The sequence below is a fragment of the Colossoma macropomum genome, unplaced genomic scaffold (assembly GCF_904425465.1).
Source record: "Colossoma macropomum unplaced genomic scaffold, Colossoma_macropomum, whole genome shotgun sequence".
Taxonomy (NCBI): Eukaryota; Metazoa; Chordata; class Actinopteri; order Characiformes; family Serrasalmidae; genus Colossoma; species Colossoma macropomum.
In genome coordinates, this window is record NW_023494801.1 from 22,187,738 (window position 1) to 22,199,818 (window position 12,081).

The following is a 12,081-nucleotide window of genomic DNA, read 5'->3' on the forward strand; positions in this document are numbered from 1 at the left end:
ATAAATGTATTAACCTGCTCCAAAAAGTAGCTGACAGTATGTAATATACTAACAAAAACAGTGAGCATTAATTTGGTAAATTCTGTTTGACCTAAAAATGTGACATTAGTTGATTTTTGTAAATGTACGCTCATTCCAAATTTGAGGTCTGCAATGCAGCAACGCATTCCAAATAAATTTTGACGAGACCATGTTTACTGCTATGTTAGATCACTTTTTCTTTTAAATGCAGTTAATAATCTTTTGGGACCCGAAGACACTATTTGATATAGTTTTGAAAGCAGAACGATTTGCCATTCTTCCATCATACAAGTCTTAGCTGCACAATCATATGGGGCCTTCGTTGTCATTTTTTTCACTTCATGATGCATCACTTCACATGTTTACACAGACCACAATACACCTTTCCACTGTTCATCCATCCATTTCAGATGAACTCGAATCCAAAGAAGTTGGCAGCATTGCTGGGCGTTGTTGACACATGGCTACTGCAGTGGATGCAGTAATGAAAACCGTTTATTGACCTCAGTTTGTCAAAGTACTCCTGAGCCCATGTGGTGCTCTTCATCACGGAAGCATGCCGGTTTTTAATGCAGTGCTGTCTGAGGGATTGAAGGTCATTAAGGTTTCAGTCTTGCCCTAAATTACCTAAAGTTTTTGCTGTTGAGGAGTGTTGATCTTCAACTGTTGGATTATTTGCTAATTTCTCAGTAAAGTGGCAACCCAACCTTGCTCATAAAGGACTAGGCCTTTCCTGGATGCTTCTTTTATACACAAGCATGATTTCATCAGCTGTTTAAGACATTTATATTATGAACATAAATTACCTCTGTCTCAACGTTTTTGGTACGTGGGGCAGACATCACTTTCAGAATGAGCACATATTTGTGAAAAACGATGTTGATAAAACATTAAACATCAATACAGGCCAAAATGGATTTACAACTCTCTGCTTTCTGTTGTTATTTGCTTTTCACATACTGCCCCAACTTTTTTAGGAATTGAAGGTTTGTAAATGCATTGGATTTGTGACATTACAAAAACAGTAAATTCAAAACAGGTTGGTTTAGCAGCTTAGTTTACTTATATACTTTTTGTATATACTGGGAAGCAAATGGTTTTAAACTTGAGCAAAACATACTACATCAGGCTCTTTATTTCAAAAAGTGAGAAATTTGTTTTTAAGCAAGCATTTCATGGAAATCTAAAGGATAAGCGTTTTCGCTGGGCAAAAGTAGATTCCACCTACTACAAACTTGTCCAGGTATTAATTGATCCGGATATTATGTGACATTGTTCACAGAATGTATGATGTGGGCAGTCAGTGCTCCGAGAGGAAGAAGTGGTTCAGCTATTTTGACGATGTCCGGGCTGTGCTATTTGTAGTGGCTCTTAGTGGGTATGATCTAACCCTTCCTGAGCACCCCTTTTCGGTGAGTAATAATCAATGATATCTACAGTTCATGAAGCTCAAAGCATAATGCACGTTGGAGTATCAATTTTTAGATCGTCAAAAAAAAGTAGTAGACTCTAGTTCAAGAGAAAGACCCTGTAGATAGTTTTTTTGGCTAATAATTTTGTTGTGAAGGCATTTTTTTTAAATATATTTTTTCTAATGACTTCTGTCCTTTCCCCCAAGAACCGTCTACAAGAGAGCTTGGAGCTCTTTACCACTGTATGCAACAGCGCAAATTTCAGGAAAGCTTCACTGGTGAGCTGATGATTTGCTTTGCTTTGAGTGTTATTTAGGCTACTAACAGTCCTCAGGGATGCGGTTTTATTGTTGAGTGATATTAAAGATTCTTTGATAATACATGAACATGCCCTCTTCATATGATATATCTAGTGTTATTAAAGACATCAAAGGCTCTAGATGCCTCTCTGCCATCTACTAGAACTGGCTGTAATTGCTTCTAACATCATCTGTAGTCTATAAAAAGCATGATCAACTGTGGGGAGTCACTGCATTAAAGTTCAGCAGCACGGTCACGACCTAACCAGAGACTCATGCATTGTTATTTCTCGTTATGGTTAATCCTGAGTAGTTTAGCAATCTGAAAATCCAAACTTTAAGTCTCATCTGTAAATGGATAACAGAAATAAAGGAATAATTCTCAGAAATATCAAATAAACTCAGTTTTCTCCTAATACCTGTTTGTTTCTTTAGTTTTATAGTGGAGCTATGAGGATAATACCCTGTTTCTGTCACATGATTTTTCATATTTGGGACTGAATTTTTGTCATCACAACATAACTAGATGTGAAAGGTGACTAAAATGAACTTTGGAAGAGAAAGAAACAGTACCTGGACAAAATCACTAGGGTGCGGCCATTTCCCAGAAGTCAGTGTAACCAATATGTTATGGTTGTATGCAAAAGTTCAGGTGCCCCTGGTCAAATTACATGTTTTCTAATTAAACTTAACACATCCTCTACAGAGAACATGCTTGTATTTATTTGCTGAATTTAACACATTGGGGAGGGGAAAAAATCAAACATAAAATGTGGCCTGTGCAAATGTGGTGGCACGTTTTATATTTTGTTTTGTTTTTTTCCCCTGGTGTCAGCAAACAAAAAGAAACTGCGCTATAATATGCAGGAAAGTGTCTTATTTAAGTTAGGTCTCTGTAGAGGATGTGTTTACATATTTTCAGTTAGAAAATCAACAAAACATGTAATCTTACCAGGGATGTTTGCCTATGACTGTTTTTTATGCCACTGACATGAAAGAAATGACGTTTAACCTGCCACTGGCATATACAACATGCCAATAATGAATAGAATGTCAGCTGCAACTGGAACATTTTTTCCGTATCTCATTTCAATGATTAATGTAATGATTGATGTTTAAGTCAAGTGTAACATGGCATGTGAAGAATTGACGTTTATTGCTGGTTTCAAGTGGCTTATATGCCAGTAGCAAGTGGAACTTAATACTGGCAACTTGTTTTCTCATATCTTATTTAAATTATGAAGACAATTCATGTTTGTCTTGTGTAAAATTATATATTTTGCAAACTCTGAGGTATACTATGTGTACTAATACCTTTGGTTTGTAGCTCACTAGCTTACAGTGATGCCTAAATATGTAGCCAGCTATGTTCATTTAAAGAAAAGTGACTTGTGGCAGGGGATGTTTTTGGGATGGCATGTGGCACTTGCTGCTAACATGGAAGACAATTTTTGAATTTTAGGTAAAGACAAAAGTTGGTTAGGTTTGATCACAACTAAAGGTAATTAAGGAGGCTTATCGTGGTCAGCCAGATTGTTGTGATGTGAAAAACAGCACATCAAATAGAAAGGCATCTCATTAGCTAGCACAGTTAGTCCCCTGTTCAGTCCTCAAAATGGCAGCAATTATACAGCATGACATCATATGAAATGTAAGAACTTCCTTTATGTATGTGTGATTACTACATTTGGGGTAAATTTGATTGGGAACCATTCCTTTAAAGATGCTTTTTAAGCTTGTGTTTTTGAGCACCAACTTTGGTGTTTTGAGGTTCATGTCTGATTCAAATTGTTAGCTCATAATAAAGCAATATGGCAGTATGTAAACCAAATCTGATGTGTTATTGGAAGGAAAACATAAATTCTTATATAAATGTTCCTTAAGCAGGGGTGGAAAAGGTACAGAGAAACTATACTGAAGTGAAGGTCTGAGTACTTTGTCAAAATCATACCTGAAGTGGAATATACAGCCAAAAATAAACTTGAGTGGAAGTGAAAATTATCTACATTCGAACATATTCAAGCATACAAAGTATACAGTACATATGTAAAATGTTAAAAGTATAGTGTAAAAGTAAATATTTTAATAAATTAAGTTTTTTTTTTGGTGGTGTGTGATGAGGTTATATGTGAAGGCACAAACATAAATTAGTGTACATGTGGGCAGTTTCAAAGAAAAAATCTGGCATTCGAGATTTTTAATGAATAAGGTCTAAATGAAAATCTTAGGAGTAAAAGGTTTATTTTTTCTCAGAAAAGTACAAGTATTTAATTTCAATAGTACTCCAGTAGAGATCTTTGAAAATCATACGTAAGTATAGTAACAAAGTTCTGTCACCCTAGAATTTTCACCCCTCTCCTCAAGCAGCTGATTGTTTACATATCTATTCTTTGTGTAGAAGTGAGTGTTAAGGAGATCAGGTCAGTGTTTTATAGTTTTACAGTCCAGTTATTCTCACATTTTCTGTTTACATCCACAGATTTTATTAATGAACAAAACTGATCTGTTTTGTGAGAAGATTTTGCACTCTGGAAGACACCTGAGACTCTACCATTCCGACTTTAAAGGTGAGGCCCACATCTTCTGAACTGGAAACTTTGGAGTGAGACATTCTGGGTTTTATTTGTTATTTCATAATAAATGTTATTGTATGATGGGTAACACACATTTTAAGGATATTAATTCACAAATGAGCTTAACCAGCTGATAAAGGGTCTTTAGAATTCACTTTGGTTCAGTGATACCTGAAATAATGTTTGACTGATTCAGGACAGTTGACCTGATTTTCTTGGCTGGTGGTCCATCTTGGAGCAGGGAGGCTGTTCTATACAGATCCCTGCTGGTGATACCTGTTCTTAATAAAAATAATGTTTGGCCACAACTTACTAAGACAAGGGAATAGAATCCTAATGCAAGTTGTGGCCATTACTTAGTAAGGTGTGGGAACAAGTTAGTTAATTCGTTTTAGTCAAGTTGTGGCTACGACCTAGTATTCTGTGGGAATGAGATAATAAAGTGATCATAAGTATATGCCTTACTAAATAGTGACCACAACTCATTCCCACACATTAGTAAGTTGACACTTTTTTTTTAATTAAGATTTTACCAGCAGATCTCTGTAGTTCTTGGATTAGATTCCTGCCTATTTATGGTGAACCGAGATTTTGCACCTTCTCTGTTGAAGTGATAGCTTCTTAAAAAATCACTAAACTTACCGTTTTCAATTAGTTTTCAAGACTTGTTTGTTGTCTGAAGGTTGCTTCTTTATGTTTACACTGGAGCTACAAGGCTAATGGAGATGACAAGTAGTGGAAGCTTATGGCCCATTTAGCATTTCTCAAACTAAATCAGCACATGCTTGCCTGTGCACCCCACCCCCCAACGATCACTTTAACAACAGCGCTCCTACTCTAGTTTGTGAACACTGACTCAGACGTTTCCCTGCCATGTGCCACAGGACCGGACTATGACGTGAATGCAGCAGCTCGTTATGTTACTGCGTTGTTTGTGGCACGTTGCACCACCTCAGGCAAGCTGGTGTATCCTCACTACACCAACGCCACAGACACGGTGACTGTGCGGGATGTGTTTTCTGCTGTCGTGAACACAATTTCAAGACAGAACCTTGAAGCTGTATCCCTGCTCTAAGAATGGGAAGCATTAACCTTCAAGCACATGTAAGATTTGTATTTATAATGCTTTTAATGTACTTTTTTATTAATGTTTAGGATGACTGGTATTGTGTGTCAGACCATGGACATGTTATGTAATAAATGTTTTGTTTTTCAACAAAACCAGTTATATGATTTGCATGATTTTTAAAACTAAGACAAAAGAGGATTTTTTTTTTTCATGTTTATTTCACATTTTTTATTCCTGAATTCAGTTCTTGGATCCTGTTGCCCTCAGATTCACTGTGTATGAGGAGCTAAACACACACACACAGACACACTCACACACACACTCTTTGAAAGTTTGAAGTCACTTGCCATTTTATATTCAATTGTAACTCAGAATGAATTAAAATATTGCAAATTGGTAGCCAAAGTGTATTTTTAGATGATTTATTCAGTAGTTCAAAAATGCACTGAACAGGTTAAATGTTATACTATAATTATATAATTACATGATTTTTTTGGTCAATTTATCTGGCTTGAGATTTGATCGACTTTTAAAAATAATGATGAATAATTTACTTCTCAGTGTTATACAGCTTTGTCAGTCATATTAGAGTCTTGTACGGCTCTGTGAATCATTCTGAAGATTTTCATCTTTCTTTTTTTATAGCTTAGTGTCCAACTAATTATTTGAAAGCTGTTGAAAGTTGTACAGGAATGGCATATTTGAATCATTTAATAGACGTCAGCAACCAAACTAGTTTTATGTTACTAAAAACATTCATTTCAAAACATTTAAGGTCAGTGTGTACGTAAAACAGTGTGGCTCAGTTCTACAGTATAAACTCAATGATGTTTTGCTCAAATGAATCGGTCCCAATTAGTACAGCAACCGAGTGAACAAATCGTCTACAGACCAGAACAGCTGGACACATAAAATGACAGACAGGCTGTAACGGCTTCGTCCGTGTTAACTGGGAGGTAGAGTCTTCTGGTGAAGCTGCTGCTCCTCAGGCGTTCACACACTCTGTGGAGTCCAGGGAGATGAACACGGTCGCTTCGCAGCGGAATGTGTCTCTCGGGTCCCGGACGAGTTCACAGCTCTTCAGGTTCGGCGTCACGTCTTTGACACAGATATTCTGCAGATAGTAAATTACTCACAGATTAATTCACATTTGTTACAGTGAACGCACCTGACGGGACGTTCGATTCAGCTTCAACGAACCGATTCATTCGTTCACTGAATCAAACTTCCGATTGACAAGCACAGAAAGAGGAAGCCAGAGAAATGTAAGCAATTTTAAAAGTGATTTTTAGTGACGTTATACTGTTAATTATTGCTGTTCGAATTTTACTATAATCATTCAACCTGTAGCGCCGTGTGTAGATGTTGATAAAAAGCTTGATGCCGTTGGACTTGTGAACCGATTCAAAAGAACGATTCACTTATGAGTCGGACATCGCTAGTGCGCGTGCCGTCAATTTTCTGACCAAACAGCTAACGATAATTTTCTCAACCCTTTAATTATAGATATGGTGGAAATGAGACCATTTTCTTCGTGATATTTGACGTTTTAGCCAAAGAAGTAAGAAAACCTTACTTCCTTGGCTAAAACGTAGCATAATTGGTAGCATGATCACAGCTCTATGGTGTTGCTGCTGTTGTAAACTTAAAAAAAATACTTTTTTTCTCGTTTAGATTGTAGACGTAACCGTTAATAAACGAGACTCACCATGCTGTTCAGGGCAGAGCTGCGGTGTAGGTAAGCGTCTGAGAGCAGCTCGTTTTCGGAGGACTCTCTGCTCTCCTGCGTGTCCAGCTCGGCTCTCCTGAACGGTGAACGGCGGATTCCGGACAGCAGACCGGACGCTCTGCCCACCGAGTAGTAAGTGGGTCCGGCGGCTTGTTTGTACCAGGCCTCTGCCGGTCTGTACGCGGCGAGTACTGAAACAAGTACCACTGCCAGAGCCCACTTATCGAACTTCACCATGGTCGAAGATGCTGAGGAGGGAGTCCTTTTAGCCACTCCTTCAACTGAGCGTTCACTCAGACTGAACCTCACCTGTTTCTGCTCCTCCACAGTCTGAGCTTTATATACGAGCTCCGAGCGGGTCCACATTTCGTCAACTTCATTTCGGCGATGATTCATTTCCGCCGGAGAGGATTCCTGAGTGCGATTTCTGCAATCTGAGAAATTATCCCTCAGTGGCAGACAAAAAGCAGACATTTCGCTCAATGTAAAACATAATAATTGCAACTTCATTTTTGGGGGTTATCTAACTTTTTTTTGTTGTTGTTAAAATGACCAATACAAATCTAATAACACTATTTCTTGTCACTCGGATAGTAATCTAGTTGTTAATTTAGATGAGTCCTTCTCAGCATACTTGGCGGTTTTGTTGGTTTCTGTTCATTATAAGCCGCTTGTTTATTGTTATATCCATTTAACAAAGTAGATCAAGGTTGAAACAACGTTGGATTATGTTTCGATTTTGAAAGATCAATCAACGTTGACATCGCGACGTTGTTTCAACGTCTTACCTTTCAACATTGAGTCTCCCAGATAGCAAAAATCAGTTGGGCCACATCTAGACCGTAGACTGCACACCGAGCTTGAACCTCATTGGCCGAGAGTTTGGTTTGGATACTGGCCTAAATGCTCGCCTCACATCCGGATGCGTCGTGATATTAACACTCCCAGCAAGCAAAATAAACTAATTTAATTTACTTCCATATAGTTTCTGAGTAAATTTAAATCTCTATTTATTAACTACATGTACCTCAATCAAAAGCATAGCATTTGCTCATATGTAGACTAACATTCACTTTTATTCTGAAATAGCATAACAGAATCCAGACAACAATAAAAAGAAAACCAACTGACCCAATCCCCAGTGAATACAGCACAGGTGAACACAGCTGAACAACCAATAGTCTGCCACAGTTTTAATGTGCATCATCTATTAAGCTAGTATGCGCTGTATCATGTCTTGTAAAGTAACACATTCTTAAAGCTCACCTGTTTTCACCTGTATGCATACATGAATTTCAGTGACAACACTAGAAATCATTTGGAAACATTGCTTTAATTGTCTTACATAAATATACAGTACCTGCCTACAACACAGACAAAATAGAAGCCAGTACATATGTGAATAAACAGTTACCATATACCAATAAACAGGTGTTAAAGAAAAATACACACGAAACTGAAATGTGCAGTACTGTGCTTTGTTTATATATATAAACAAAGCACAGTACTGCACATTTCAGTTTCGTGTGTATTTTTCTTTAACACCTGTTTAATTCATTAATTCATTAATTCATCACATAACAAAATTCTTATTTTACCATAATCTTTCATAAAAGTGTACTTACTTTTGCAAAAATTAAATGAACATATAGTGCATTATGATTTTCAATTCACAACTTAAAAACAAGTACTTTTGTACTTTAACTCAAGTAAAATACAAATAGAATACTTGTACTTTAAGATTTCTACTTTTACTCATGTTCAGAAGTTTTGTACTTTGTTCACTCCTGGCGAGAACAGCTTCCGTAGCTTAAAATATGGCAGGTTAATAGGGAGCGTAGAAGTAAAAGAGGAAAAAAGACACTGAAACAGGACTTAAAAAAAATAGGAGGGGAGGGGTTACAAACACACACAGCACAGTGAGCACACGAACAGGAGGGAGGGAGAGTCTCCCGCAAAGTTCTCTCGGGAGACAAGAGAGAGCGAGAGAGCTTCGCGCTTCACATAGTCAGATAGACTACACGCCGGAAAGGTGAGGAAAGTGAGTGATGGAAACGTAGTAAAGTTTGGACACATTTTAATGTGATAGACAGTTCAAAGGCAGAGTGTAGACTGTAAAGTTAAAATTTCATATCGAGCAGGCTCCACAAACAACCTGCACAGGCATATGCGAACTGTTCATCCATCAATGCAAATAAGTTAGAAGAGAAAAGACAAGCAAGGGAACCTGCTATTAAATAAAGCCATATAAATAATAAACATTTGATATGATGTATGTTTTTACATTAGTCATTCATTTTACACATAATTTGGTAATAATTTAAGCAACAAAAAATCTGAGGAGCCAAGAACCGGCTCTTTTTAGTGAGCCGAGCCAAAAGAACTGGCTCTCTAAAAAGCGCCGGAATTCCCCTCACAGTTTATTAGCTAGATTTAGAACATGAATTCGACAATGTCGTTCCAATTTTAAAAAAGTAATTAAAAAAATTACCTTTTAACTGACTTCATAATTTCTTACACTGTGAGAGCAAACAGAGTCAAGGTGACTAACCCAGCTAGCTCACCATAGCAGACCACCGGCTAACTAGCTAACTTAGCAAGTGAGGCTAATTTTCGATTTATTGTATAAAGAGTTCAACATCATCAGATTATAGGATTATAAATTTAAGTAAGTAAATGTCTGATTAAAAACTGTTGGTACGTCAAATAAACCAAGTATTACTCACCAAATACGTTTCGAAGCCTTTTGAAGTTTCCAGAAGCAGCTCCAACCGCTGTTCCCGCTCAGTTGAACATTGGTGAGTCGCGCGCGTCGCCGAAGCGCAGGCGCACTCGTGCAGCCTCAAAATGGGGGTGTACTCAACCCGCCTCAGTGTTCATGCTGTTTCAACAGGCGGCAAACACGGTTTTTTCGCAAACTTAATTTGCCTGTTACTATTATTGTTGCTGTTGTTTTCTATTTTTAACATTATAAATTTAGATTTTTGAAGTGGTCTTATGATCAAAATATAAAAATGCTAATAAAACAATAATAATAATAATAATAATAATAATAATAATGATCATATTTATAAAGCAGGATGTTTGACATTATGTTGATTTAAAGTTGAAATTTCAGCGTTGATTTATTAGTATTCTGTCAACCTTTTCACAACCATTTAAGATTAACAGTTGTTTCAACATTTTTTCAACGTTGAAACAACAACTGACATTATTTCAACCACATTTCAAAGTTGAAGGTCGGTCATGGGCCAGCTGGGATTGATTGAACCGTGAATAAACGTTGAAATGCCTGCTCGGTGGAGTTGTTTGAAATTATACTAATATGTTACATATGGAACATTATGTGATTCAAGTTAAGTCAAGACTAAGCAGAGCTTGAAAAAGTGGAGCACAACCAGCTCAATGGAAACCATTTAAAATCATTGGTCTGTGTGAGTTAACCATTATTGTTGCAGAAGTGTGGATCATTGAAAATTAGAAAGCAACTTTAACTCATATATAAAGTTATTTAAGCTTGAGACTGTTAAGTGACATTTTTTGAGGCAATAAGTTTGCATGTTTTTTAAGTAATGTCAACTTATTTAAGTTTACAGTGAATTTATGATGCACAAGATTCCTCTTGAAAACGTGTAAATCACTTTCATCTTCAGGCTGACTTTTCATCTAAGCAGACTGAAATTCAGCCAGTTCACCCTAAAAGTTGTTATTCAAGGGTTCTTAAGTAAAGGCAATGTTTATGTATAGAACCATGAGCACTCAGCTAACCATCTGAATGCATAAATGATTCTTTGCATGGTCAAATGGTTCGTTTCATAAGGAAAACCTGCTGTATGTCGTTCTTTAAAGAATCATTAAAAAAGTTCTTTCTAGAACCAAAATGTTTGTACTGTTCCTACATGAGATTTTCTGGTATCATTAGATTATTTTATACATGCAACATACTCAAAAACAGTGGTCCACTTTATTATATACTAATAGCATTGTGAAACAAAACATGGGCTACTCGACATTAAAGACAGGACCCAACAGATATCTGTATACAAACGCTCTATAAAATTTATACTATAAACAAACTTTTTCCTGAATATTTATGTGTATAAATACAGTGCAGTGAAAAAGTATTTGCCCCTCCCAATGTCTTTTATTTTTGAACATTTTCACACTTTAATGTTTAATAATATAAATAATCAAACTGTTTTCTTTTTAGACAAAAATCACCTAAATAAACACAAAATGCTGTTTTTAAATGATGACTTCTTTTATTGAAGGAAAAATGCTGTTCAGCCCTACCAGGCCCTATGAGAAAAATTAATTGCCCCTTACCTTCTAAATCAGCCAATTCGCTACTGGGTTCAATCCCACCAGCAACACTTGGACATGATTACTGCCAGACCTGTTGGATTTAAACATCACTTAAATAGAACCTATCTGGCAATGTGATGCAGGCTAGAAGGTCTCAAAAGCAGCACATGAGGGGGGAGGGGGGGGTCATTGAAATCGGTCTGGAAAGGGTTACAAAGCCCTTGCTAATGTTCTGGACTCCAGAGAACCACAGTGAGGGCCATTATTCACAAATAGACAAAACTTGGAACAGTGGTGAACCTTCCTAGGAGCGGTGGGCCTACCAAAATTTCAGTGAGTGTATCGATGACTCGTCCAGGAGGTCACAAAACAACCCAGATGAACATCTAAAGAATGGCAGACCTCTTTTGTGTCAGTTAAGTTTAATGTACACGATTTCACAATGAGAAAGACACTGGGAGAAAATGGCATCCATGGGAGAGTTGCAAGGCACAAATCATTGCTGACCAAAACGAACACAAAGGCTCGTCTTGCATTTGTCAAAAAACTATCTTCATGACCTCCAAGACTTTTGGGATAATATTCTGTGGACTAATGAGTCAAAGGTGGAACTTTTTGGAAGACATGGATCCTGTTACATCTGGCATAAAGCTAACACCCCATTCCACCAAAA

General features: G+C 37.1%; 2 protein-coding genes across 2 annotated transcripts in view; one reads left to right on the plus strand and one right to left on the minus strand.

Moving 5' to 3' along the window:
* The window catches only part of LOC118821785 (guanine nucleotide-binding protein G(o) subunit alpha-like), a 41,964-nt gene extending 36,584 nt beyond the window's left edge, over positions 1-5,380 (plus strand). The window contains exons 8-11 of the mRNA XM_036590512.1: positions 1,304-1,433; positions 1,640-1,711; positions 4,212-4,299; positions 5,190-5,380. Coding sequence (XP_036446405.1) covers positions 1,304-1,433; positions 1,640-1,711; positions 4,212-4,299; positions 5,190-5,380 — 481 coding nt within the window. The remainder of the gene's footprint in view (positions 1-1,303; positions 1,434-1,639; positions 1,712-4,211; positions 4,300-5,189) is intronic.
* Positions 5,381-6,145: 765 nt separating this feature from the next.
* LOC118821405 (neuropeptide B-like) lies at positions 6,146-7,390 on the minus strand. The gene is made up of 2 exons (XM_036589996.1): positions 7,083-7,390; positions 6,146-6,488 (listed from the first exon to the last, which is right to left on the minus strand). Exons 1-2 carry the CDS (start codon positions 7,338-7,340, stop codon positions 6,360-6,362), a joined length of 387 nt encoding a protein of 128 aa, XP_036445889.1. The 5' UTR covers positions 7,341-7,390; the 3' UTR covers positions 6,146-6,359.
* Between the last annotated feature and the right edge of the window lie 4,691 nt (positions 7,391-12,081).

Coding starts and splice junctions, on each gene's coding strand:
- LOC118821405 (XM_036589996.1), bottom strand. CDS start 7,340: ATGGTGAAGTTCGATAAGTGGGCTCTGGCAGTGGTACTTGTTTCAGTA. Junction 6,489..7,082: donor GCTCTGCCCTGAACAGCATG/GTGAGTCTCGTT, acceptor TACTATCTGCAG/AATATCTGTGTCAAAGACGT.